Below are 26,997 nucleotides of genomic sequence, written 5' to 3' on the forward strand. Positions count from 1 at the left end.
TTACCTCTAGCCAAATCGAACAATCTGACCACTCACGACACAGCTCTGAAATCTTCATTCTCATCCTCATGCTATATCCGTATAATATCAACCACCTACGCCCATACACCCACCCACTCATTCACCAACTATTCCTCTGAGATATTTCGAAAATTATCATCAATCCCTCAAGACAGTTTCTTCTCACCGCCAATTCACCCCAAACAAGAGCAATTTCCTACAAAAACTCAACAACCCACCTCTCATATAAAACCATCATGTCTTCCGCATCGAAATTCTCCCTCGCCGCCACATCCCTCTTCGCCGCCGGCGTAATTGTATTCGTACACTTTCAGCAAAAGGCCGAACAAACCGTATGCTCCCTTCTCTGCCATCCTCTGCCCTCTTCTCACCACTACGTAAAACTCTTGACATCTACCCTGCTAACACAATTCCAAAAGGCGATGCATGCCGGCGTTGTCCGTGACATTGAGCAACAGCGCATCAAGAGAGAACGTCAACTCGACTTTGACATGCAGAAGGCCCTGGAGGAGGAGTACAAGCGTGAACAGAGCGTTCACAGCTCATTAGAACCGCCAAACAAAGCTTCTGCCGGTTCGAGGTAACAACACCAGACATTTCACACCTTGCAATCACTACCTACGCACGACACGATATGAGCAAGTCCAACGATAGATAGACGTCTCTTTTTCTTTTTCTTTTTTAACTTTCTTCATTGTATTATTTTTTTCTACATGTACAATCATACTCTCCGCTCAGCATTTATCTCGCTGGCGCAGCAATGGGAGCGAGACGTCCCGTATCCATTTTTGTCATAGAGCAATTTCCACCATCTTCCATTCTCCAAGAAACAAAGCATAAAGCAAAAAATATGGAGATCCGCAAATCAATCTTTTGTGAACCTCGCGGCAATAATAAATGGCGGTTTGTATAAGCCAATGCTCTCCAAGGTTTACCTGATGGACGCGCCAGACCGGTTTGTGAACATGCGAGCCGCAATGTTCATCGACTGGAGTTCCTGGAACAGGAGCTTGGCGGCATAAGGGATGTGAATCTGTGCAATCTTGGTCTTGTTCTTACAAGGTCGACACTCGAACGATTGTTTAGAGAGGTTGCTGGTGATATAAGTTAGCATCATTACAATTAGACAAACGTTAAAAGGAAGAGAGAAAACGTACGCAATAGGCGTCATGAGTCCACAAATCTCGCAAATGTGAACTCGGAAGGCGTCTGACACCTCAAACAATCGCTCCTTGAGGAAGGACGCGGCACCGTGAGCAATCATACAATCACGTTCCATTTCTCCGAATCGGAGACCACCATCTCTGGCACGACCCTCCACGGGTTGTCTTGTCATAATCTGCACGGGACCACGGGCACGAGCGTGGATCTTGTCGTCCACCATGTGACGGAGTCGCTGGTAGTATGTTGGTCCAAAGAACACCTGGGCTCTCAGCTTGCGGCCTGTGTGGCCATTGTACATAATCTCAAAGCCTCGTGACTGGTAGCCGTGCTTTCGCAACAGCTCTGAGACCGAGTCGACGGTGACATCCGTGAAGGGGGTGGCATCACCCTCCATACCTTCCAGCGTAGAGACCTTACTTAGGAGACACTCAATCAAGTGAGCGATTGTCATACGGGATGGAATGGCGTGAGGGTTGATGATGATGTCTGGAGTGACACCTTCTCTTGTGAAGGGCATGTCCTCTTGTCGGTAAGTAACACCAATAGTGCCCTTTTGACCGTGACGAGAGGCGAACTTGTCTCCAATCTGAGGAATCTTGGTCGTTCGGACACGGACCTTGACATACTTGACATTGTCCGCGTTCACTGTCACAATGACAGAGTCAACGATACCGTTCTCAGTGCTACGCAGAGGAGTTGAGATATCTCGCCTCTGGTGCATAGTCGTCCTGGTACCGAGATCTTGTGTCTCAGCGTCAATCGGCGCCGTCTTGCCAATAATGATATCTTCACCAGATACTCGGACACCAGGAGCAACGATACCGTCTTCATCCAGCTTGTCGTATGTGCCGTGCTTCATGCGAAGAGTGTTTTGGTGGAATGGCTTCTCAAACACTTCGGTGTAGTTCAATCCAACCTTCTTCTCCTGATCCGAGTATGATCGGAAGAAGAGACTTCGGAAAAGACCTCTGTCAATACTACTCTGGTTCATAATGACGGAATCTTCCTGGTTGTAACCAGAGTAACAGGCAATGGCTACAATGGCGTTCTGACCAGCAGGCAACTCTCGGAACTTCAAAAACTCCATGGATCGAGTGGTACCCAGCGGCTTCTGGGGGTAGTAGAGAATGTTGGCCATGGTGTCCATGCGCCGGGAATAGTTTGTGAGGAAGAAACCCATAGCTTGCTTACCCATGGCAGATTGGTAAGTGTTACGGGGGGACTATGCACACCATTAGTATTTTTCTTCGTTAATAAGACTGGAAGGATGGACAACATACCTGGTTGTGATCGGGGAAAGGAATGATACTAGCACAGATGCCTAAGATCATACTTGGGTGAATCTCGCAATGGGTGTACATGTGAGTAGTCGGGTTTGTCTTGGTCTTTAGTCGCTTGTTCGGGTCATCTCCCATGTCTTCCTCAGTGTTAATACCAGCCTTCTGAAGACGATACAGCTCGAGATCCTCTGGCGTCATGCAGATCATGGACGTCTCCTCTTCCTCGGCGTCGAGATATTCAACCGCACCAGCCCTAATCAATCCCTCCCATCCAATCTTCATGCTGGGGTCTTCCGGAGGTTCAGCCTGCTCCTTGGCCAATCTATTGACGAGCTCCTTGGTCAATACCAGGTGGCCCTTGTTGATGCCCGTTTCCGGGTCATCTTCCTGCTGAACGGTAAAGACTGGCCGCATTACACGGCCTGCGTCGGAAAAGATTTTGAATTCCTGGTCTCGAATTTCTCTCACGAGAGAGACTTCGTATTGCAGATAGGACTTGCGACGAGTGTCCAGGACCTGGTTCACCAAGTGCTTAGGGTCTTGGTGGACTCCAACCCAGACACCGTTCACAAAAATCTTTGTAGCATGAGGATACCGCAGCGGCTCGTACTCTTCCACGACTTCCATACCTCTGTTGATCATGAACTCAATCAGAGGTTCGGAGGGAGAACCGACACTGACGTAACACATCAAAGACAAGTTCTTGACCAGACCACAAGCCTGTCCCTCGGGTGTCTCGGCCGGGCAGACCAAACCCCAGTGCGTGTTGTGAAGCTGTCGAGGCTTTGCGAGCTTACCATCTCTTCCGATAGGAGTATTGGTACGACGCAAATGTGATAGGGTCGAAGCAAACGTGTAACGGTTAAGCACCTGGGACACACCTGCAGTTGAGCTCATGGCCTTCTTCTGATCACCCCAGTTTCCTGTGGCAAGCGAATACTTCAATCCGTTTGAAAGCGTGCCGGGCTTGATACCCACAGCAAGGTTGAAGTGTCGGTTGCCCTCGACGCATCGTCTCAGATAGTTGGCCAACTCAGTGTTCATCCTTCGCATGATACCACGGAACAGCTTTGCCAGCAGGGGACCCGCCAGATCCAGACGCTTCTTTCCAAAGTGGTCACGATCGTCGGGCTCTCTTCTTCCGAGCGCACATTGCAACAGCTTGTGCACCATGTATCCCAAGAAAAATGCCTTTCTGGTTTCACTTCCCTCTGTCTGTGAAATGTGGGGAAGAGTCTCCTTCTGAAGGATATCCTTGGCCACGCGGACACGCTTCTCGCGTCCGAGACCAGCTTGGTCTCGGTTTCCACGCTTTCCGATGAAATCCAGAGCAACCTCTCGGTCCTGGACACAGAAGGCCTCCTCAATACAAGGTCGAAGCATCTCCAGCATCTGGCTGTCGTTGCGGTCGTAGCAAATGTGGTTGAGGATATCTTCATCAGAAACGACACCCAGGGCACGGAAGACAATGGCGACGGGAAGATCTGACTTGACAAAGGGCAGGGTGGTGTGGATAGTCTGGCCAAAGCCACCACGAGCAGAGTCTCCCTTGCCATACAGCTTGAGCATCATGCTAGAGATGAGCCGTGAGCCCTTTTCCAGCGCACTTCGGATTTCAGCCGTATAGGTATAGGCACTGGGCTGGGCCTTCTTGAAGACTTGGACAATGTTGGCGGCGGATCTCTCTTGGGCGATGAGGACCTTTTCACTGCCGTTGATAACAAAGTAGCCACCCTGATCGTAGGGACATTCGTTGACAAGGAACAGGCTATCATCCTGTTCACGGCTCAGATGACAAATCTTGGATTTGACCATGATGGGCAGCTTGCCAACGAAGACCATGTCCTTCCAGTCATCAGACTTGCCGATGTTGTCATCTTCGCCGTTCTCCTCCTCTTCCCACTCGAGCTTTGTAGGGTGTTCGCCGGTTCTTGCGTATTCCTCCTGCTGAGCATCGTCCATTTCGTGCAGGGGAACCTCCCTCTCAACAGCAGCCGACACCTTTTTAGTGATCTTGATATAGAGGGGACTGGCGTAGGTCAAGTTACGGTCTCGGCACTCGTAAGGGAGCAGAGAAGTCACAGTGCCGTCCGTCTCACTGATAGTGGGACGTGACACCATGACGCTTCCAAACTTGATCTCATATCGACGAAGGGCTATTGTTCGGCCGGGTGGCGAAGGAGGGTTTGGCTGGTCGAGTGTGATGGTGGAGTATTCGTTTACGAGGTCCTGGATCGTCGTCTGGGTGAATTCGTCAAAAGAGTCGGTCTGCTGCGATACGAGACCCTTGGTTTCGAAGAAGGAGGAGATGACAGTCCAGCAATCCTCGGGAGTGATGCCTTCATCCTCGTCTCCGTAGTTCTCGTAGTCGTATTCGTCCTCGTAGTCAGCCATGGTGGCGGTAATGGGTATGAGATGGAATTAAGCGTGGTAATAAGTAGAATTCGGTCTATCCAGATCCTCCCTTGGGCCAATGTCCCAGCTCAACTCAAGGCAGCTGTCGTGGGTGCAGCCTCGTCCTCACGCCGTGGAGGGACCGCTCGATCCAGGAAGCTCTAGACGAATCAGCAGCGATCCTAATGCCTGTCACCAAACGAGCATCCGCGAGCGATCCCGGCAAAAAGAGTCTCCCTCACACACAAAGAGCTCTTGCGGGACTGGCGGTTGCGCACGATGAAAGTTGATGGTGGAAGGCAGCAACTTTTTTTTGTCGTGATGAATCTTTCAACGCAAAAGGGATCCCGCCAGATGCTGCGGCGCGCGACGTGCTTAGTGAAGCCTTGGGGCCAGTGCCGACTAGGACTAGCGCCCCGGTAAAACACTGGGGACTTTGTAATCACAATGCGGTTACATAAGCCGGATTCACTGATAGCAAGCAGTACTTGGGTACCTAGCTCTGTGAATATGCCATTTGATGTAAACGAGAGTAAAGGTAGCTGAATGCATATAGAGATGCAGAGATGAGAGGCCATAGTTGGCCTTAATCACTTGTGATGGCACTCGTATCAGATTGTTGTGTGAATTTTTTCCTATGTGCTGATGACCCTTAACCTGGCCGTATAGTAGATGCTCTTAATTCAGTCCAACCCTGGATACAAAAAGCTATCAATATCAAAGAATGAGCCGTACAACATGTCTAATTGGTTAGTTCATTCAAAGAATTTTCAAGGGCTGAGTACAGGTAGTCGTTTATTAAATTCGCTCTTGCAATTTGCTCTTTATACTACTATGAACAGCATCTTTCTATGTCCTACCTAGCCAACAATATGCCAAACAGGTTTCAACTAAACTGCCGCTGCTTGAGGCATGTTCCTATCACAGCACTATCATACCATGAGCCCCATTCCCTGCGCAATTTTGCGTGCTAGAGCTTTCTTCAGATACCATTCTCTCGCTAGAGATCGCGTCATCTTTGCAAACGCAGCCGGGGAAATACGGCCTCTCTCAACAGCACGGCCAAGCATAAATATTGCATCACCCAGTGCTCTTTCTTCTGCCACTACCCTGTACAGTTGATTAGATACCACTGTCGGGGCTACTAATAGCTCGTCGATATCTGGGACCACATGGTTCCTCGATCCTTCAATAACGGCATCTGCTTTGCGCAGAGCATCATGAAGAATGTTCGTATTGGAAGTGATGATACTGGTGAACTGTGTAAGCTGGCCCATCTCAGCTTGCATGGCGGACATTGCAGACAGCATCGCAGCCTGCTGTGCCTCTAATCCGGCCATGCTAGACTCATTCTGCTGTCGGCTGCGCTGGCGGATAGAGGCCAGCGTCTGGGCAAGCTGTCTGAGAAGAGCATCCTTTTCGGGGTTCGGGGGGATAGGGGGAGCTTCAATTGTTTGTGGCCTGATTTCCAAACTCAACCCGTCATCAAGAAGGTTCGGAGGTGGTGGCGATTTCTGATAAGGAGGTTGAGGCTGAGGCTGAGGGGGTTGTTGCTGCTGATGTGGCGGATATCTATCCCATGCCTGCTGCTGGTGGTGTTGTTGCTGTGGTGGTGGTTGCCACTGTGCCTGTGGCGGTAGTTGGCCCTGTGTGTTGAATTGACCGTTGTATCCAGGGGTTGCTCCTAACGGTTGGAATGGTGGCAAAGGCTGCGGGTGGCCATGAGGAGGGGACTGAGAGGGGACAGGCCCTTGAGCATATGAATACTGAGGTAGAGACTGAGCATGATTTTGATATGGAGGTCTAGATGTTTGAGGATGAGGCGGCAGAGGAGGGGCTGATTCATATCTAGATGGTACTCCAAAGCTAGGAGGACTGGGAGAAGAGAGATGGGGGTGAGGTGGAATTGGCGGAGGTGAGCGAACATTTTGGTGAGGAGCTTCTTGACGAGGAGCTTCCTGACGAGGGGCTTCTTGGTGAGGCTTCGGGGGCGGCGGTGGTGGACGAGATTCCGCTTGATTGGGATACGGCTGAGCAGGCGAAGACGTCGAGGCAGGAGGCCTTTCTGGAGGGTGAGGCGTGATTGGAGGTGGCTCTTGGGCGGGAGGCGGGCTCTGGGTTGTTGCTCGAGGCTGCTGCCGCGAAATGACTGGCGGCTCCTTTGCGAAGATGTCGCTCAAGACGGAAAGAAAGTCGTTTAGGCTTGATTTCTGTGTGTACCAAAAGTCAGATATGTCTCTGAGAATTATATGAGCATGTGACCTACATCCCAAAAGTCGACCCAGCCAGCTAGGTACGGGTGATAGACCTGGCCCTGGGGGTCGACATGCTGGCCTGGGCGAACCATCATTGTCTCCGTCGGCGTTACATACACCAGCGGTGCCTCTCGCGGATATGCATGTGGCACCCATATTGAAACTGGAAACCTGTATGTGGTGCCTCGGAAGAGGACCGGGATCGTGCCGGTCAAGTGCACCAGGAGGGCGCTGGCGCCATTGGGGAAGGCTGTGAGTTGGATTGTCAGTTCCGGGGCACGAAGAAGAGTAGATGCAATCGGAAGGGCGCAATCGTACTGTGCACATCGGTTCGTGGAGCGAGGGTTGGGTATCGTGCGAGGACGGTGGCGATGTCGTTGTAGGTGCGGTTCACATCGTGATATTCCTGTTAGATGGTTAGATGCGGGGTGTTTAAGGTGCTTGAGAAGGCGCAATATCGGGACAGTCTCGTGTGAAGGAATAGAGGGAATTAATGATATTAGGATAGGGGGCACGCACACTTGTCAAGACGCTGTAGAGCCAGTTGAGCACATGCTGTTGGACGGGCATCGTGGCGATGCTGGAGAGGCATGAGATGGACAAGAGGCTGGAAGTTGGAGCTACAGTCACTGGATCCACGGATGACGACTTTGGAGCTCCAAGCTTTTGGGTGGCACGCGGACTCCACAGGGCAGCTCCAGCGCCTTGTGGGGGCCTAAAAGCCCTGTAGGCTGCGGGATTCGGGATCAATTTACTGGAGGCTGTACATTTGACTTGCACTTGAACTTCAAGAGATCCGGAACCTTCCAGGAGTCCCAATGTCACCATCATCACAGCAGGCATTTGTACAATACAAACATCCGAGAACGGCATCATACATTAGATCGTGTGTAAATCTATTCACATCTATACTAAGTTTGTCTCGCTTGGAGGCATAGGCTCTTCTCCTACAGCCCTCCCTTCATCTCAAATGAATTTTTAAAAACAACAAAAGGTATCATATTTTACATCAACTCATCAATACATAAATCAGTCATCCAGCGCAAAGCAGCGCTCGCTACTCTCCGCATTGTTTCCCCACCAGTTGGGCATCTCAATAATCTTGCCCGCGCCAAAGCACAAGAAGATGAGCAGCATGTTGAAGTTGAAACCAGCATCAAAAGCTGCCGCCAGAATATAATTCCATCGTGCCCACAGGTCATAGCGGTACCGGTACGCCAGGAACATGACCACGAAGCCTCCAATGAAGCTCGATGTGTAGCCCGTGCTGATGTTGCCGTAGAAGATGGCCATGGCTGAGAAGAAGATGGTGGTGTTCCACAGCTGGAATTTGGCTCGTGGGAACATCTTGTGCAGGAAGAAGATGATGATGGGGCACACGGCACCAACCAAGAAGCCATAAGGAACAGGCTTGTAAATATCCTGCTTGAAGAGGCGGCTGGGGCCAACAAGCACGTACTGGACACCAGAAGTGAGAGACGAGGCCAGAGACTGACCAGTCCATTGGTGGGTGGGATCTTCTTTGGCGCCAGACAGATAATCTCTCTTGGTGTCAAGGACCCATCGAATGACTGCATAGTCGATGGGGATACCGATGGCTGAGCCAAAGACTTGCGAGAAGAAGACGGCCTTGGGAGGAACATGCATGTAGTGGCCAATCTTCATGTCTTGAAGGTTGAGCTGCGCACGATACCAGGCATCTCCGGCGATGGCACCATAAGTGGAAGCACCGCAGGGGTTCTTGAATCCAGATACGGCGTTTACCATGACACCGTACAAGAGTTCGTTTGTTGTTCCAATAGGCTAAAGGAGTTATGAGTATTAACATTGACATATAAGGTTGACAGGGATATTCTTACCAGTTGAAAGTTGGACAAAGCATACAACCAGCCCAGCGGCACGACAACAAGAGCTCCCGTTGCAATGGCCACGAAATAGGTCCACACTGGAATAAACAGCAAGTTCTTGCCGACCATGGCGATGAGCATGATGAATGAGACCATAAACAGGGCGGCAAACCACCAGAATGGAATTTCATCATAGGGTCGCTGCAGGATGTTGATCTGATCCTTGTACTGCTCGGTAATCTTGCCCGAGTCCTTCTTGGTCGTACGTTCCTTGAGCTTCCTGAAGCTTTCCTTGATCTGGGGCCAGCCGAAGAGCAGCATCCAGACGAGGGCCGAGGAGTATGAGGCGTAGTCGAAGAACATAGCCCACAGACTTTGAGTGCCGACAAACAACTCGCCGTATTGTTCATACGCAGTCTCGTTCAGCTTGGCATCGGCAGTCAGGAGATCGGTCAAAGGATAACTCGTTCCGTTTTCTATAGATGTGAGTTAGTTTAAGAGACAAGTCAAGAGTAGTCAAGATTGATAATAAGTACATACCAAGGAAGACGCGGTTAGACATCAACTGGTGGTGCCACTCTCCAAGGTTACCAAACTTGGCAGCAGGAATCAAGACCCAGCAGTTGAAGACAAAGGCGGCAAAGAGGACAACTTGAGTCCACCAAGGAGTCAAGAACAGACTGCCGTTGGTTGAAATGCTAGACCAGTCAAACGACAAGTTCAAGAATCCCATACCACCGAAGCCAGCACCGACAAAGTTGGCCGTCTTGTTATGCGGCGCAACCCAGCAGAGGAACGCAAGAGAGCCCAAAAAGGGAAACACGAACTCGGGCAGGAATTGCCACAGAATCATACCACCCATGACAGCGAAGAAGACAATCATCTGCTTGCGAGAGGCGCGGCTTGGGTTCTCACGCTGCTTCTTCTGGGTCTCAAAGAGGGCAGTCTGGCAGAGAGACTGGAACCAGGGGTACTGAGGGTCGTAGATGAGGAACTGGCGGGCCAGTGCTGCGTATGAGTAGCCGGTCCAGGTGATGGCCAGCATGAAGAAGGTGGCTACGGCGCCGTTGACGGGCTGGTTGAAGTAGAGCTCGGACATGGAGATGGGGGTGTAGCCCAGGTTGTAAGTGGCACCAGATGCTGCAGAAATGGTGACCAGGACGTGCTCCTTGGTGCTGAAGGGGCCTGGGTTCATGTTGAATCCCCATTTGGTGCCGGGGATGCCAACCCACCAGGCTGGGAGGACCTTGGCAAGCCATACACCAACATAGTTGGAGGCAATCTGGACGAAGAAGACGGAGTAGGGGGCATATGTTGTTCGGAAGTGGGCCATTTGTGACAAGAAGGCACCCGGGGCGACGAAGAGGATAGTAAGGATGAAGTATCGAAAGGTCAGAGTCGGTTCGGTAGGATCGTTGGTGAAGCTGACAATGCGCCTCACATATGGAGGAATGTCCTTGATTCTGGGATCATCTTCATCGACAACCTCCTCCTCGCCGTTCTCATTGGTGAGGGTGTACAGAGTCTTGCCGGCAGTGAGGTCCTCTTTCGATTCGACATCGAGATTGGCGCCACCCTTTTCATCAATACCGACGATTTCAGCCTGTTCCTTTCGGTTCAGGGCCTCTTCGGTGATGATGGGCCCGGCAGAGACCAGTTCATCAGTCTTTTCCAGCTGAGCAGATGCCATTGTGAAAAGCCTTGGCAACCAGCCGAAGCTCTACAAGAAAAGGCTCTACGGAATACAGAAAAGATCTGCACTTAAGAGAATGTCTATCAAAATAAAAAACAAAATAAAGTCGAGAGCAGGCAAGGGGCTATTTAACACAACTCGAGGAATGGAGAAATGCTACGTAAAAGAAACTTCCCATCCATCTCCGCCACATCGCGGGGCCCAACCAGTACTTCGTAGCTTCTCTTTGTCTCAGTCTACTCGTAGGAACATGATGTAGCATCAAGAAGTGACAGTGGCAATCTGCGGCCAAGTTTTGCGGCACAAGATATCCGAGAAGTGGAGGGCCGGGGCAGCACGCAATGGCAGGGGATCAGCACGATGCTATTGGCGATGCTGTTATGTACAAACATGTGCTCGATCAAACATGTGTGAGGTGATCCATCCGCGGGTACCAGTACGGAGGAATACACATCAATTGCATGACATCCACGGCTCAAGCCCTTTGTTGAGGGTGTAAAAACTAGGGCTCTTCGTATTACTGCTAAGACACGGTGGGGCGTTGAAACTCGGGCTAAAAGCGGGATTGCCATCGAGTGCCACATCTTGAAAAGCTCAACCACTGCCGGTTGGGCGTAAAAAGTGGACAGAATTAATGAGACAGTTGATGGTGGTTATGCTCGGGAAAGATTCTAGTTCTGGATCCCTAAAAGTATTCTCCAATTCTTCACTTACATGTACTATCTCTCTCTTCATTGACTACATCTCTTGTTATCTCTCAAATCTCTTTCACATGATCTTCTCTCTTCCAAACGGTATTTATCCGAGTATCTATCCAGAAAAATTCAAGCTTACTGTCTCACTTATTCCAATCCTCTGCCGGCCGCCGCCATTCGGCCGAAAAGAGCAAAGGCCAAGGATCTTTTGCATCCCCGAACCGTCTTTTCCTCCGTAGAGCGCCAATGAAATGGTTTGCCGATGCGTCATGGCCCAAGTAAGCCGCGATGAGGCTTTCAATGTTCCGTTTTGGTCAAGTAATTTTGAAGCTTGTTCGGGGAAATTTTGACATTAGGCGTCGGCAGAAAAAAAGACGACAGGAACAAGGGTGATGGTGTCATCGCGAGCTAAGCTTGAAGGGGGCAAACCCACGTGGGAATGGACCCGAGACTCTAGCTATCGTTATTGAGATGCTTAAAATTTTGTTTGACGAAGATGTTGAAGAAGTTTCGAATTGTTGTTTCTAGATGGGTGGCTAAAGTAAGGCAGTTTTGCGTGTTTGGTGTCAATCAATTCGGTACGACGAGAGCTGTCAAAACATGTAAGTTGTTTCAGCGCTTTATATATGAATGTTGCTACGAATTATCATGAGCATCACCAAGAGACTCACTTACAACTCGACTCCATCCACGTATGGAGCTTCAACGTCGGGTCTGGTGGGGAGTAGACTCGGTTTAGAGTCCTCATCACCGCACTATTACTACAAGGAACTTTTTTTCTCCTTTGTCTTTCTCATCACATACCGGTACGCCTTTCGATCATGTCAGACAGTTCGCCTAACATCGGGTATAATTACCGTTTTCTTTTTATCCTTTCGAGCTTCAATGCGGGACAGACCCATTCCGTATTACCAATACATGTGATGTCTGTGCCGTGTCATCCTACCAGTATGGACATTGGCGGATGCTCCAGCCGTAGAATTCAGGATTCGATATTATTAGTAATTGCATTCGAAATCATGTATCACTCTTCCGCTTGGGTGTCCTGTTATTGGCTACTTTACAACTTCACGGACATGCTTGTTTCGCTGCTGAAGTAATATTTCGTCGGACAGCCTCGCCGTAAAATTTACAGATAGGATACATCATGCTGCACCAGCATTAGCTGAACGCTTGCTCCCTCTACCCGCACGCCGACCCATCACTAGTGCTACGATAGATCTGGCTGGAGAAAATGCATATGCACGACCCGATGTCTTGGTGCCTGCCTGAGCTAGACACATGCAGGAAAGGCCGACGGGGCGGCCTCACTACACCGAATGCTATCGTAGGCTAATTCGGTGAGTTTTTAAGTAAAATCTCTGCCCAGTCGTAGTCAGCAGTGAATGAGAATGATTCTTCAAGGAAGTACATTTGTGAAGGTTAATTTCCGAATCAACTGTTTGTCTTAGGATACTATGGACCAAGCTGCCATCTCTCACGCAAATGTTGTGCAATCACGCTTAGGATTAAGAAATATAAAGTCCAAATATTAGTTGAATTTCCGTGCCATATTATTATATCTGATAAAATTACATCCTCCAATAGCAATATGGAAGATGAATCAGTACAGAATTTCTCCGTGGTTAACTACCACTCAACCCCCTCCATCGTACCCGATTAGTACATAGGTAGCCATTTAGCCATAGTACATATATGTGCCAAGCAGTCAAGCTACCCGTAGCGAGCAAGAACAAGAATGACAGCTATATGCAATATGTTCCGCCTTAATCAAGAAGGGTGATGAGCAAAGGATCAATGGTGAAAATAAAAGAGAAGCTCCGCCCGGTATTATAATAGTAATACAGGTATACCGCATCAGGATCGAAATCCGCCCTATCCTCAACAAGGAGAGATATAACATAGGAATCCCCCACGCTGTAAAACCAGCCGTCAATAAGTTCCCATGGTACAGCAACATTGTCGTCGCCTTCCACAGGCTCCTCCACGATAATGTTGATCTCGCGCCCCGCTTCCGCCGCTGCTGATACCGCAGGTCCCAAATCGATGTTAATCAGCCGCCGGTTCCGATTGAATGGATCTTCCTGAGGGATCACTTCAAGGGTGGATTCATAATAGTCGTCGTCAGACTGATCATCGTAAGACGAATCATACTCATCGTCAGACAAATCATACTCATCGTCAGACAAATCATACTCATCGTAAGGCCAATCATACCCATCATCGTGAATAAAAGGCATATCGATAGGAGTTGCGTGATGATTCGACTAATTTTGATGTATTGGGTGTCCAGATTCCACTTCCTTTGAAGATAGAGTGTTTGTTTGGTGTGTTTCGACTAGTCTGAGAGCGTATTGCCCTTTTATTCGGTGTCGTAAATTTCTGGTCGACACCTTTTGCGCAAGTAGAAATCTCGTGTGCCAGATAGCTGGTTGGGTTTGGAGAGGAAACGACCGGAAGCCTTCAAGTATCGCTCTTGATACCCAGGTCGTCGCTCGATTTCTCAGTGTTGCAGATCTCAGGTTGACGGGTTTTGCGTGGTTGCAAAACCCTTATTCTGGAGGGCTAGTTGGGTTTGGAGAGGAAACAACCGGGGGCCTACATCAAGGCAAGAAGGCTGTCATATTTATACGCATTCCTAATGTGCAAAGTCTGTATACGCCGAATGCAAAATTTTCAAGTAATGGTCATGGTTCTATCGCAATCTTACTTTGTGGTTATGATTATATCGTAATGTTACTTTTCGATTTCTCTAGTGGCGTCGCACAGTTGCTATCGGCACATGATGGTTGAGTTCAACCAGATCGGTTTAGGAAGTCAGTGATATAATTAACTATTTTCTAGTTCAAAGATCTACCAATAGATAACTTGGAATACTCAGGGCGGTGGCCGTATGCAGATTACTTGAAGCTTGAATGCGCCTATCGACGAGTGCGTCCTGTTATATTTTAAGGCAAAGAGTTTTATGATTTAAGGCGAAGAGTTCTCTAATAAGCTACGCAGTGTAATAGATAGCACTATGGGGTAATCAACGGAAGGATACAGATGGTTATGGGTGAGTTAATTATTATTGGGTGGTTGATAGCAAGGTCCTCGATGATAATCCAGCTTGAATATACCATCTGGTCTAATGAGAATGAGGAAAAGGTCGATGTTGACTCAAGAAAGGTAAATATAAACTTCATACAGACCTGAAGAAAAGAATAATAGAATGTTTCCAGATATTTAACCGCCTCGCTTAGTGCGCACGTAGGTAGCAGTACATTTGGACAAAAAGGCGGTATGGACTTCAATATAAGAATATATGAATCTCCGCATATGCCACACTTAATGTTGCGTGTGATTTTGACACTGCCGCGTATTATCTTGCCGATACTAGCACCGATTCTGGGACGTAGAAAGGATGCTGCTCGTGAGGAACTTCATTCGATTGGCCCAAGGATACTCCACACCGGTTGTTCGAGATATGTCGATTGTAAAGGTTGTGCCACCTGAGCTTCACGCGTTGTTGCCTTACCTCCTCCTCATTTCATCACAATATGGCAGAGTTCTTCAGCATTGGATGGGTATGCGCGCTCCACTGCAATGACTGCTATAATGAAGATTATTGACTCCATATTTTATCCCGCTCTCTCAGCATCATAGTAAACTGTTACACATAGTAATTACAAAGGACATTCACAATTAATGGCCAAGGGATATATAAATCATAGCCTAATGGATGCTTCTCGAGTCTCTAACTTCGCTGCTTTCAAAGCACTCACTGGCAAGAATATGATGTCCAGTCATCTGGGTTGCCACCTTTGTAATGTGCTACCATCGGCCACCGACACAACTTCCTTGTTCTATTAGTTCCGTCAGCAGGCTGAGTGCTCAGCATCTGAGTCGGTTTCTGGCCGTGCTCTACCCAGCTAACAAGGGTGTCGAGCGAATGCCAAGTTCCCTACTCCATACCAATCATTTAGTATTTTTCGATCAGAGAGGGGGGGTTCTAGATTCGGTCTGTTGGGGTTAAAACTGACCGGTACTTGAGGGTAGGCTGGGTTAGAGCCGCAGTGTCCGCCCCCTGAGAAATTTGATGAGTATATATGCCCAGCAGTTGATCCAACACCGTTCAAACAAGATTATGTACTCACCAGGAACCATGAATAGCCCAAACCAATCATCAATATTCCCAGACATGGCCTGTTGGAGTTGTTCACGATGCTTTATTGGCCAAAGTGCGGCATTTAGAGGGTCTGTCCAAGCCTGGGTCACCACCATCTTGGCGCCGTGAGCTTTGAACGCTGAGAGATTCGGGGTGATCTCATCAATAAGAATGCCAACGGTCTCATCTAGCGCCTTGACATCATGATTCCAATCAAAGGTTGTCGCATCATATGACAAGTTGTCAAAAACCCTGTTCTGGAGGATGGGAATTGCGAAAGCGTCTGCGAGAACACTCTCCTGCTGTATCCATGCTTTTTCGCTGCCTACAGAAAAGCCCGGATATGAGCTGGCACCTGTATGCGAATTCTTCGGGCCTTGGTAGATTTTCTTGACTTGGGCAATCTGCTGCTTTGTAAGACAGTTGGAACTGTGAGAATTTTGACACTGAAGATTCGAGATATCATAATCGCAAATCAGTGGGTTCTCAATGACGCCATCTTTGACGCCATCCAAAGTGTCGCATTTATCCAAGACATGCTGTGTGATTAAATCCAGAGATTCTTGAGGTAAGTAGGACGTGCTCTGTTTTATTCGCCGAAGAGAGAAGTATAGTCAGCTTGTAGCACAATCGAGATATATCCCTTTTTAAAAATAAGACGACGCACCGTATTATCAACGCTATTCCATAGAAATGATAAGGCAAGATGTGAATACCAGTTCCCCGGAGATCCAGCTACTATACCATCAAAAAGAGTAGGATGAAACTGGGCAAGAGCAAAGCCTTGAGCTCCTCCTGTCGAACATCCTTGATAGTACGAATATTTTGGTGCACGTTCATATACTTTCTTCACAATATCCTTGGCTGCGGAAGTGAACATGGCGATGGAGTTGTGAATCCAAGCTTCGACCTGCTCTTTGTCGTGCAAAAATGGTAGATAAACGCCCGGGGCTCCGCTGCCTCCATTGTTGTCGCTATCTAGATGTCCAGTGTTTCCTCCTGCACAAGCATAGCCGGAATTAATTGCATTGGTGAGAGAGATCTCGTCGATGATGCTTGAAAAGCCACCATTTCCTAAGCAAAAATACATCAGACACATCATGCCGTATGGAAGATTTGGAATGAGCAATCTGCTCCACAGGGGGGCGAAAGTTCCTTACCGACAGATAGGAAGCGGTCGTTATAATTCACCTTGTCAGGTAGCCAAACCTCAAAACTGACGTGGTTGTCCTTTGGATACGGGACAGACGCAAAGACTCGGCAGAATGCAGCCGCGTTTGTCAAATTGGTCGGCGAGAGATTTGAAAGCGAAATTGCCGCCGTTGGAATATAAGTTACATTAGTAATGGTAAATTGCCCATGGTTAGTTGCTTTGGCATATCCCTCTAATCCGCTTGTGCAGAATTGCTCAAATGAGAGTTGAGATGACCCCAAGGCCATAGGCAACAGGGGCAGGATACTGCCGAAGAAAGTATGCTTCATATCGATACGTATAAGCTCAAGAAAGATATTACGCAGTATGAATGGAGAATTGAACAAGATAAATATCGATGATCGTTGCGTCTTATAACATGTCGTTGCAACATGGATCAACAAGATGTCCCATCGGCAGACCCGGCCGAGGCCGATCTCGTGGCCCGACACTAGAATACAAGCTGCATTATGGATCTTTAAATGCCACTTTTCCTTTCTTAATTAACTACTAGAGTGACAGGCGCAAGCTTTATACAAGACGAAAGCTTTGAAAGAGGTGTGAAAGTTGTAAATGATGTACCAATTAGAAAATTGTATTTCACAATGTACTTAATCTACAATGCGCTTATTTACTATCAATATATGCTCAGTTGCAGCATTACTGGACAATGATGGGATATTGTGCTTGGAGCTCACCTCATGGTTTGTTTAATGACTACATGTACACGGATTAACCCCAGATCTGCTTGCCAAACCCCATATTATGCAGGGGAGTTACCCCATATTATGCGGGGGAGTTGCCTCCATTTCCATCTACAAAGCACATGTAGGTCCGATACACCGGCGATGGGTTACCGAATTCGGTAGCAGTACGCCGATGACCAATTTATGTCGGTGGTGATACGCCGATGGGCGGATTGGGGTGGCCGGCGGTCTGCGCTTTTCCCCCAACGCCGAACTTGGCTATTCTATCTTGTTCTTCTCGAAAGGGTTGATCCCATTGAAGCAGCCAATCCAACAAGTCCACCGCCTGCTCATCATCGACATACCCAAGGCCGCCTTTCCAAATAGTCCATTGTGTCAAAATGATGCACGTCGATCGTTTCTAACTCGTACTTCTCCACGTATTGCTAAAATAGCTCCTTTCTAAATCGTGAAAGTGAGAATTGGTCCGACGTTAGTTACACACGTCCACCCTACACTCATAGTACCTCTATACACCAACAAGTCGCTCGCTTTCCAGGGCAGAACTAAGCGTCGGCCTGCTAAGAATTCTCATTGCGTAGACGAGATGAGTCGTAGGAAGGATGCTGTCGCAGCATGAGGAACTTCGTTTGATTGGCTCAAGGATGCTCCACGCTGATTGGTCGAGATATATTAATTCTCAAGGCTGTACCAATTAAGCCTCATTTATTGCTGCCTGAACGCCCTCCGCATTTCGTCCTTACATGGCACGGCGCTTTAGCACTGGAGCAAAGGATAAGCCTGCGCACTACTCTTTCCTTAAATATTCCCATTGGATATGACAAATACTCATCCTTGAGTAGATTCGCATGAGGCCTTACACTTTCAAAGTCAAAGTGCAGTGATCGCTGAGAGGGCGTGATTGAAGACGCACAAAATGAAGGCCAACGCCAGATCCCATGCTGATTACACCGTCGGATGGGTCTGCGCGCTTCCACAAGAGCAAACTGCAGCTATTGCCATGCTAGATGAAGTCCATGAAAGTCTATCTAAGCCTCCCACTGATACTAATGCCTATACACTTGGCTCTATAGGCCAGCATAACATTGTTATCGCTTGTTTGCCTAAAGGTAATGCTGGTCAAAACTCAGCAGCCACTGTGGCTACACAAATGGTTCAAACATTCTTATCCGTCAAAATCGGTCTCCTGGTCGGCATAGGAGGAGGAATCCCGTCAAAGGTGCGACTAGGCGATGTAGTAGTGAGTACGCCAGATGGCCAGTTTCCTGGAGTTGTTCAGTGGGATCTCGGCAAGTCAATGGAAGGAGGAAAGTTCGAAAGAACTGGTTCTCTTAATAATCCACCCAACTCTTTGTTATCGGCACTGGGTAAACTAGAATCGAAACACGATCTAGAAGGTTCAAAGATCCCGGATTTTCTTGAGCAATTCGGAGAAAAATATCCACTAGCCGCAAAGTCATATCTGAATTCTACTTTACTTAAGGATGTATTGTTTAAATCAGTCTATCTACATGTCAGTAGGAACCCTGCTGAAGATATGGATGAGGGTGGTGAGGAAGAAGAAAGCTGCGATTCATGCGACCCATCCCAAATCGTTCAAAGAAAAGGTCGGCCTATGCGCATTCATTACGGTCTTATAGCATCTAGCAATACGACAATCGAGGATGCAGAATTACGGGACAGGCTACATAAGGAGCTGGGCAAGAAACTACTTTGCGTTGAAACGGAGGGTGCCGGACTGATGAATAATTTTCCATGTATTGTCATACGAGGTATCTGTGACTATGCGGACTCCCACAAGAACAGAACATGGCAGAAATACGCGGCTGCAGTGGCAGCGGCATTCGCAAAGGAGCTTTTGGGTTGCGTTCAGTCGAGTGATGTTGAAGGAGAGCGGCCCATAAGAGATATATTGAATGAGGGTGAGTTATATCACCTAAGCATCGTAGAATGAGCTGATCATAAGCCTGAATTGACCATTCTCTTAGTCAAGGATGAACTGCATCAAATAAGTCGACATATTAAAGCCGGTTTTGGAGAGACCAAGAAAGGCCTCGATGGCCTCATCGGGAGTAAGAAGCTTGCATTTTTGCTATGATAGTAGATCCTTTACTTACTGCTTCAACAGATCAAAAACTTCAAAAAGAAAACGAAGCTCTGGCATGGCTTAGTTCTATTGACTCTGCGTCTATGCATCATGACTACATCAAGAAATGCGAACCTGGAACAGGGCAAGACCTCTTAAATTCTGAAGAACTTCAGCAATGGATAAATATTCCACGAACGACGTTATTCTGTCCCGGCATCCCTGGCGCCGGAAAGACCTTTCAGACGGCTATCCTAATAGATTATCTAAGTCGTGAATTTCGGCACGATGATACGATTGGCCTTGCTTTCTTCTATTACCGGTTCGACCGCCAAGACGCGCAGAAGCCAGAGCAACTCATTGCAAATCTCATCAAGCAATTAGGTCAAAATCACAAGCCTTCACGTGAAAAGATACAAAGGCTTTATGAAGGACACAAGGAGAAAGGCAGCCGACCATCGATCAAAGAGCTCACCAGTCTGCTCAAGGTTATAACATCACTGCTCTCAAGGGCCTACGTTATTATTGATGCTCTAGACGAGTGTGACGACAATGATTATAACCGCACAAGATTGCTTGATAGCCTATTTGCTGCGCAAAAGTTTGCTGCACGAAAGTTTGCTGCACGAAAGTTTACTACACAAAGGAAAGGGCTTAATATTTGCGCTACATCTCGAAAGGTCCACGCCATTGAACAGAGATTTGAAGGCGTCATAAAGTGGCAGATTGTTCCCAGTAAAAATGACATTTTTTCGTTCCTCGATGGGCGCATGGCCCAGCTGCCTGATTTTGTGCAAAGCAACGTACTTTTACAAGAGGAGATCAAAGAATCCATAGAGTCTGCGATGGAAGGGATGTAAGTAAATAGTGAGCAGTGAAATTTGGGATTCATAAGCTTACCATACTAGGTTTCTCCTGGCTCAGATGTATATCGACTCTCTTGTTGGCAAGAGATCTATTGCCAGTGTCCGGAGGGCTTTGGAGGGTTTGAAGACATACCCAAAAGAAAGCAAAGATAGGTCGGATGTTCTAAGCAAAGCCTACCACAAGGCAATGGAACGAATACAGCAACAGAAAGGCGACTTGCCCGCAGACGCAATGGCCATTCTTGCGTGGGTGGTAAAATCCAAAAAACCGCTTTCAGTCGGCACACTTCGATTAATACTTGCAATTGACATCGAAAAGAGTATGATAGATGAAGACAACTTCCCAACTGCTGGCCATATCACTCAAGCTTGCGCGCCGCTTGTTGTGATAGAAAGCGAAACTCAAGAGGCTCGACTAGCCCATTACACTATCCAAGAATATTTTGAAAGATCAAATAACAATTGGATGGAAAACTCCCAGCAATTGATTGCTAATACTTGCATGTCATATCTTTCATTTTCAACAATTCGTTCCGTTTTCAAGAACGAAAATGATGGTGAAGGAAACTTTCACAACTATGCAACAGAATTCTGGTCACATCATACAGAGGAAGCGTTATCACTTCAAGGGTTTGACGCCCAAAGGGTAATACATTTCTTTGATCAAAAAGAAAAGTCAGATTTATGGCACGATTCCTTGATGCAGATCGACTTGGCACGCACCAACCTCTCTGCAGACAAACTGGAGGATCTACTCCAAATTTCGGAACAAGTGGTCGAATTGCATGTCGCAGCCTGCTTAGGTCTATCAGGCATAGTGGCAGAGCTGATCAACAAGGGATGCGACCCCGATGTTAGAGACAAGCGGAACAGATCCCCTCTGTGGTGGGCAGCATACAATGGGCATGCGGGTATCGTCGAGTTCTTACTGAAACAAAAGGTCAATATCGAAGTGAAAGACACATTTTTCTACACGACGCCTTTGAAGCTAGCTGCAAAACGAGGGGCGTTGTCAATTGTTAGACTGCTCTTGAATAAAGATGCAGATTTAGAACCCGGAAACAGGAACGAAACAGGTAACCCGATCACTATCTCCGAGGAGGTTTGTTCGACATTGACTTCAGTGGACGAGATGTTTCCACCCTACGGCACTGATGCTTTTGATATCTATAAGGAAAATTGGTGGTGCCTCAGTCCACTTGCATTGGCGGCACAGGAAGGGCACGAAGAGGTCTCGGCGTTGCTTTTGAGAAGGGGCGCGAAGACAGAGATCAAAAGTGGTTATGGACTGGAAATGTCGTTACACGTTGCCATATGGGCCGGTCGAGAAAGTATAGTGAAGCTATTGCTCACGCATGGGGCAGATGTGGAAATGCGAGATGAGCAGGGCTCGACAGCGTTGCATATCGCTTCGATTTCTAATCAGACGAATATGATCGAGCTTTTACTCTCAAATGGCGCAGATATAAATAGCCAGGGTAAAGATGGATTCACAGCATTGCATTTTGCCGCATCGATTGATGGAAAGCTGAGTACACTCGACGTATTGCTCGCACATGGCGCAGACGTGGGTATCCAAGATGATAATGGCTCGACAGCGTTGAGTATCGCTGTAGGGGATAACAGCCTAGATATGGTCGAAGCCTTGCTTGCAGGTGGAGCAGACATGAAAGTCCAAGACAATGCAGGATGGACAGCGTTGCATATTGCTGCAAGTTCAGACTTCAAATATGTAGCTGAAGAACTGCTCGCACCTGGTGCAGGCGTGGATATTCGAAATGGAAATGGCCAGACAGCTTTACACATGGCCGTGAACCGTTACGACTCGAGGGTGGTCGAAATCTTGCTCGCATCTGGAGCTGATGTGAACATCCGGGACAACGACGGACGGACAACATTGCATATTGCGGCAAGGTGTCATGATTTCGTTGAACAACTGCTCGCATACGGAGCAGATGTGAACATCCAAGACAACGATGGATGTACAGCGTTACATATTGCGGCAGGGTCTTCTTATGATTTCGTTGAACTACTGCTCGCACACGGAGCAGATGTGAACATCCGAGGTAACAAGGCATCCACAGCGTTACATGTTATGGCAGAATCTGGCGATATGCGTTTAGCCGCCGTACTACTTGAACAAGGAGCTCACATAGATGCTGAGAACGAACAAGGCGAAACAGCTTTAATGATAGCCTCAAGACATGGGTTTCAGGAAATAGTTGATCTGCTTATAGCGCAAGGAGCCAAATACTCTGAACAGTCAATCCTCTCTTGCGCCATTATTTCACGTCTCTGGCCGACAGTGGAGCGGCTCATCAAAAAGGGCGTCACTATAGATGAAGATGTAGCAGTTTGTGGCGGTCGCATGCTAATCAGCGTGATTGACAAAGGCGACCTCTCATTATTGAATTGGCTTCTCCAGTACAATGTGAATGTCAACTACGGCGACGGATGCAATCCTCTGCATAGAGCCGTTTCAGGAGGGAATTTAGCTATTGTTTCTCGTCTACTTGAAGTAGATGGAATTCATATTGAGAAAAAGTTTTGGAGGGGTGGATTTGACCCTTTAGGATTGGCTCTTCGCAGAGGGAATTGGGAAATTGTAAAGCGATTGATATATTCTGGATTTGGAGGACAGGAGGCTCTCGATTTTCTTGAAGAAGCATTACGCTCAGATCGGATATGATCACACCTGATATGCATTTTAATTGGAATTTACTATGCTGAGTACGTGTCTTTAACGCTCATCATAACGCTCATCACCCAATGTTTGGATAGAGGCCATTCTGAAGACTGCATTTGACAATAAGCTACCTGTATAAGTAAGTTAGTGCGTGCTTGTAGTCTCTGATTGGCTAGACAACTAAGCCCACCTCTGACAACTAGAGCAGGGGTCAGTTTTGGGAGATAGTCAACTCACAACCATCAGCGTCAGTATCCTCCTTGTATTGATCACCTTGGATAAAGGCTATTCTGGATGAATAAAACTAAGAAATCTTGTCGATCTTTTAAGATACACAATTGATATACTGGGAAGATATTCAGACTGACACATGCCTGGTCACGTGTGAGTCTGAGCAGTTTTGAAGCACTGTGGAACCCCAAGTTGTGAAGCCACGAGAGAAAAGAGAATCTCCAAGACTTTCAAGCACTGTACACTGAAATTTCTTCCATGACTCCCAGCATTAAGTCTACCGCCTTGGAAATATCCCCTCATCTCCTCCGCACGTCCGTAGAGCAAAGAATAAACTTGGTGCCCGGGAGATTCCATTTGGTGGCGTCCGATGGCTTTTCCCGACCGGACCATCGGATTCTAACGCCCAGTCGATGAGCAAAATAGTTCGGCTAAGAAACTAAGACGAACGAGACATTAATAATAGCCTACCCAATGACATTTTCGCCACATAAAGGTTTAACCAAAATCGGACCATTCTTTGCGCGGCATGGGCCGATGTGTCATTTCTCTTCCGCATTTTCTCATCATCAAACGTCCCGGAGACATTCTCCATCCCAGTTCTTCTTGTTCCTTGCTGTTTGACACGTTCCCTCCCCGCGTTCGCACGCAATAGAAACTGTGTCTTGTGACTCGTCATTGCCTTTTAGCAATTACAAGTCCGAAGATTCCCAGGTTTTAATCGCCGCGGCTTAGAAATTGTTTGGCTTTTATCCCGCAAAACCGAGGGAAAATTAGGAAGCGTTGCCGCGTCCCCCCGCTAACGCAACTCGAAAAATATTTGTCAAGCTAGCGACTGTTTCAGGACTCAAAACTCCTCCTAGGTCTTTTTCACTCTCAACTTCTCCATCAAACTATTTGCCTCACTATCTGTTGCTTTGGTTCTTTTTGCCTGAATCTAAGCGCGACTTTCGACTTTGCCGGATCTAATCTTGCCTTGTTCTCACTAAGGAAGAGAAGCTTAAAAAATGCTTCCTCCGATCCCCGTCCTCGCCGATTACGGCATCTCACCCACTCACGGCTTTCTGCCCAGCACTCTCCCTCTTACTCGCCTACCAGATCCCTACTACAACAAATGGGAAGCCATCGTGGCAAATCTACAGGCTTTGATCCTCAGCCGCCGGTTGCGCGGCGTTATCGACCGCCTGCCGGTGCTGTCGACCGTAGGCCTGGAACACGATGCCGAGTGGCGTCGAGCGTATTCGCTGCTCTGCTTCATGGCTCACGGATACATCTGGGGCGGAGATTCGCCCTCGGATCGACTGCCGCCTCAAATCTCGATTCCTTTGCTAGACATTTCGCGCCACTTGGAGGTTCCGCCCGTGGCGACTTATGCGGCCGTTTGTCTGTGGAACTTCAAGCCGCTGTTTATGGATGAAGACATTGACAACCTGGAGAACCTGGCGACGCTCTTTACGTTCACCGGGGCAATTGACGAATCATGGTTCTATCTCGTCTCGGTGGCCATCGAGGCCCGCGGCGGTCCCATCATATCTCTCATGCTCACAGCCATTGCGGCCGCAAGACAAAACGACTCAGCCGTTGTTACACGGTGCTTGCGAACTTTCGCTGAGCGCTTGACTGACTTGACAAATATTCTACAGAGGATGCACGAGAGTTGCGATCCCGTAATCTTCTACAACCGCATTAGGCCCTTCCTTGCCGGAAGCAAGAACATGGGTGAAGCCGGCTTGCCGTTTGGAGTCATTTACGACGACGGCACAGGCAATGACAAATACCGACAATACAGTGGAGGAAGCAATGCGCAGAGCAGCTTGATTCAGTTTTTTGACATCGCCTTGGGCATTCAGCACCGACCAACGGGTGAAAAGAGAGATGCCGCATCCGATTCAGACAGCCGGGGTCGCAGCGCAAAGCACAACTTTATCCAGGAGATGCGCAATTACATGCCAGGTCCCCACGCGCAGTTCCTTGAAGATGTCTCTCGCGTGGCCAATATTCGCGAATACGTCCAAGAACACACCGAAGATACCCAGCTTTGCCTCGCCTACGACGCCTGTCTAGCCATGTTGAGCGCCTTCAGAGACAAGCACATTGCCATTGTCACACGCTATGTCATCACGCCATCTCGCCAAGTCCGCGCCCGCAGCAGGTCTCGCAGCCCCGAAGTCGCCCGCCGGCCTCTCAACCTTGCCATTGCCTCTCGTAAGAGCGAGGGAAAGAGTCAAAAGGGTACTGGTGGCACGGCTTTGATCCCTTTCCTCAAGCAGGCGCGGGATGAGACGGGAGAGCCGGCCGTTGAAGAGTGGACGAAGCGGTTTATGAAGCGACAGGTGAGGAAGGAGGGCAGCGGCGATTTCTTCTTGGGAAAAGAGGATGAAGGCGCTCCATCGGAGACGGAAGACGTCGAAGTCAAGGGTCTCGCCGGGACTTGGACGATGGAGGATGAGGTTGGTGGTATTTGCTCGTATTAATGCGCTGACGGATTGGAAGCTATTCAACACGCTTCTCTGATAGAATGCGAGGCAAACGATCTGCTTGTTGTTTTATTATGTTAATTTGGCGGGCGGTTATTTTGTTTTTGATTGGACTCATTAGAGCAGAGATATACACACACTCTGGGTTACGAATGATGGAACGAAGTTGATGGCAGTTGAGCCACCCATAGTGGCCATGTATTTTGGACTGTTTTCCCAAGTTGGATAGTGTATAGATGATGAACACCACACCACCACTCATAGACAACTCTGCAAGGCTTTTTGCTCACCTCTCTCTGGTAATACAAACCGCTCCTCGCCAGTGACTTTGTATTTTCCCTCAGCCGCAAAATGTGCCAATCCCGAACCCCTCCAAACAAGGGTCCAGCAAACATCCGCCACACCGTCCAAGCCTCGTCTCTCTCTCCGCTCATTTGACAGCGGCTCGGCGGGCCGATACGAGGGAGCGGAGGATGCCGCGGAGGCGACCCGGAGTGACACAGCGACGAAAGCAGGATTTTGTTGTTTTAATTTCGTGCCGTTTGCTGCCTCGTGAGGGGGCGTTCGTTTGTTTGCAGACTATTGGTTCATGCGGGCTTCGCTTGTGGCACTTAGAGTGATGGACATGGACGATATTGAGACGAGGCAGAAAGGCGGACAGAGCATGAGGATCTAGTCTAATACAATATGAGCAACAACATTATTAGCAGGCTAGAGCAGTCGACTAGGGATCCAGAAACCGGGAGCTTGGAGTCTGGGTAGCATGAAGCTATGACATGACAGGTGCCCGGCACTTGGATGCGTGTTAGTGTTAGTGGGAGAGCGCTCGGCAGGTTCCGTGTGACACTGACCACCTTGTGCGCAGTTCATGGTTTTCTGCAGCATCTGTGCAGTGGTGTTTTTGAATGTCGATACATACCAAAAGTTATTTATATCATGAACAATTACTCGCATCTACCGGATAGCAATTGTGGTTGAAATAAAGTGCATCTAGCTTACAGACCGGCCTTGAACCAAAAATATCACCAACTCAAAGCATCCCTCCAAACAGAAAACTACACACAAAATTAAAATTAAAATAGATTAAAATAATAAGCAGTAATCAACGATCCCTCACCTGCAAACCCGCAAACATCCCAAACCGGATCCCCTGCCGCAGCCCCCGTCTCAAGAACAATACTAAGCAAAACGCCACCTCCCGCAACAACAATATTAAGCCCTCCCGCCCACTGCATTTCAATCCCCATCTTCACTTT

At 48.2% G+C, this 26,997-nt stretch overlaps 11 protein-coding genes across 11 annotated transcripts; 6 read left to right on the plus strand and 5 right to left on the minus strand.

Annotated features, from left to right (window-relative positions):
- Positions 1 to 257: 257 nt before the first annotated feature.
- Positions 258 to 605, plus strand: M431DRAFT_499757 (hypothetical protein; the record flags this gene model as incomplete). The annotated part of the gene is made up of 2 exons (XM_024917834.1): positions 258 to 353; positions 441 to 605. The coding sequence occupies 2 exons, from the start codon at positions 258 to 260 to the stop codon at positions 603 to 605; spliced, it is 261 nt and encodes an 86-aa protein (XP_024769400.1).
- Positions 606 to 952: 347 nt separating this feature from the next.
- Positions 953 to 4,859, minus strand: M431DRAFT_9591 (hypothetical protein; the record flags this gene model as incomplete). Its single annotated transcript, XM_024924757.1, has 3 exons — positions 953 to 1,115; positions 1,179 to 2,407; positions 2,466 to 4,859. The coding sequence occupies 3 exons, from the start codon at positions 4,857 to 4,859 to the stop codon at positions 953 to 955; spliced, it is 3,786 nt and encodes a 1,261-aa protein (XP_024769401.1).
- A 777-nt stretch (positions 4,860 to 5,636) lies between these two features.
- Positions 5,637 to 7,731, minus strand: M431DRAFT_125336 (hypothetical protein). Its single transcript, XM_024912242.1, has 4 exons — positions 7,634 to 7,731; positions 7,433 to 7,520; positions 7,126 to 7,364; positions 5,637 to 7,069 (listed from the first exon to the last, which is right to left on the minus strand). The coding sequence occupies exons 1-4, from the start codon at positions 7,682 to 7,684 to the stop codon at positions 5,792 to 5,794; spliced, it is 1,656 nt and encodes a 551-aa protein (XP_024769402.1). The 5' UTR covers positions 7,685 to 7,731; the 3' UTR covers positions 5,637 to 5,791.
- A 412-nt stretch (positions 7,732 to 8,143) lies between these two features.
- Positions 8,144 to 10,651, minus strand: M431DRAFT_9593 (hypothetical protein; the record flags this gene model as incomplete). The annotated part of the gene is made up of 3 exons (XM_024924760.1): positions 8,144 to 8,917; positions 8,974 to 9,437; positions 9,502 to 10,651. The coding sequence occupies 3 exons, from the start codon at positions 10,649 to 10,651 to the stop codon at positions 8,144 to 8,146; spliced, it is 2,388 nt and encodes a 795-aa protein (XP_024769403.1).
- Positions 10,652 to 13,115: 2,464 nt separating this feature from the next.
- On the minus strand, positions 13,116 to 13,589 carry M431DRAFT_9594 (hypothetical protein; the record flags this gene model as incomplete). Its single annotated transcript, XM_024924763.1, has 1 exon — positions 13,116 to 13,589. One exon carries the CDS (start codon positions 13,587 to 13,589, stop codon positions 13,116 to 13,118), a length of 474 nt encoding a protein of 157 aa, XP_024769404.1.
- Positions 13,590 to 15,109: 1,520 nt separating this feature from the next.
- Positions 15,110 to 16,936, minus strand: M431DRAFT_542123 (hypothetical protein; the record flags this gene model as incomplete). Its single annotated transcript, XM_024921116.1, has 5 exons — positions 15,110 to 15,292; positions 15,372 to 15,415; positions 15,486 to 16,080; positions 16,164 to 16,570; positions 16,657 to 16,936. The coding sequence occupies 5 exons, from the start codon at positions 16,934 to 16,936 to the stop codon at positions 15,110 to 15,112; spliced, it is 1,509 nt and encodes a 502-aa protein (XP_024769405.1).
- Positions 16,937 to 18,311: 1,375 nt separating this feature from the next.
- Positions 18,312 to 19,349, plus strand: M431DRAFT_96429 (hypothetical protein; the record flags this gene model as incomplete). The annotated part of the gene is made up of 2 exons (XM_024924821.1): positions 18,312 to 18,896; positions 18,942 to 19,349. The coding sequence occupies 2 exons, from the start codon at positions 18,312 to 18,314 to the stop codon at positions 19,347 to 19,349; spliced, it is 993 nt and encodes a 330-aa protein (XP_024769406.1).
- A 140-nt stretch (positions 19,350 to 19,489) lies between these two features.
- Positions 19,490 to 21,383, plus strand: M431DRAFT_96787 (hypothetical protein; the record flags this gene model as incomplete). The annotated part of the gene is made up of 2 exons (XM_024924863.1): positions 19,490 to 20,337; positions 20,390 to 21,383. Coding segments are annotated over 2 exons (1,842 nt in total), but the record flags the coding sequence as incomplete, so codon positions are not given.
- Positions 21,384 to 21,719: 336 nt separating this feature from the next.
- On the plus strand, positions 21,720 to 22,163 carry M431DRAFT_96791 (hypothetical protein; the record flags this gene model as incomplete). The annotated part of the gene is made up of 1 exon (XM_024924864.1): positions 21,720 to 22,163. A coding segment is annotated over one exon (444 nt), but the record flags the coding sequence as incomplete, so codon positions are not given.
- A 141-nt stretch (positions 22,164 to 22,304) lies between these two features.
- Positions 22,305 to 22,595, plus strand: M431DRAFT_42246 (hypothetical protein; the record flags this gene model as incomplete). Its single annotated transcript, XM_024915036.1, has 1 exon — positions 22,305 to 22,595. A coding segment is annotated over one exon (291 nt), but the record flags the coding sequence as incomplete, so codon positions are not given.
- A 1,676-nt stretch (positions 22,596 to 24,271) lies between these two features.
- Positions 24,272 to 25,738, plus strand: M431DRAFT_96552 (hypothetical protein; the record flags this gene model as incomplete). Its single annotated transcript, XM_024924838.1, has 1 exon — positions 24,272 to 25,738. One exon carries the CDS (start codon positions 24,272 to 24,274, stop codon positions 25,736 to 25,738), a length of 1,467 nt encoding a protein of 488 aa, XP_024769410.1.
- Between the last annotated feature and the right edge of the window lie 1,259 nt (positions 25,739 to 26,997).

The sequence above is a fragment of the Trichoderma harzianum genome, assembly GCF_003025095.1.
Source record: "Trichoderma harzianum CBS 226.95 unplaced genomic scaffold M431scaffold_16, whole genome shotgun sequence".
In the NCBI taxonomy this organism is placed as follows: Eukaryota; Fungi; Ascomycota; class Sordariomycetes; order Hypocreales; family Hypocreaceae; genus Trichoderma; species Trichoderma harzianum.

Coding starts and splice junctions, on each gene's coding strand:
- M431DRAFT_125336 (XM_024912242.1), bottom strand. CDS start 7,684: ATGCCCGTCCAACAGCATGTGCTCAACTGGCTCTACAGCGTCTTGACA. Junction 7,365..7,432: donor TCCACGAACCGATGTGCACA/GTACGATTGCGC, acceptor TCCAACTCACAG/CCTTCCCCAATGGCGCCAGC. Junction 7,070..7,125: donor GCTGGGTCGACTTTTGGGAT/GTAGGTCACATG, acceptor TGGTACACACAG/AAATCAAGCCTAAACGACTT.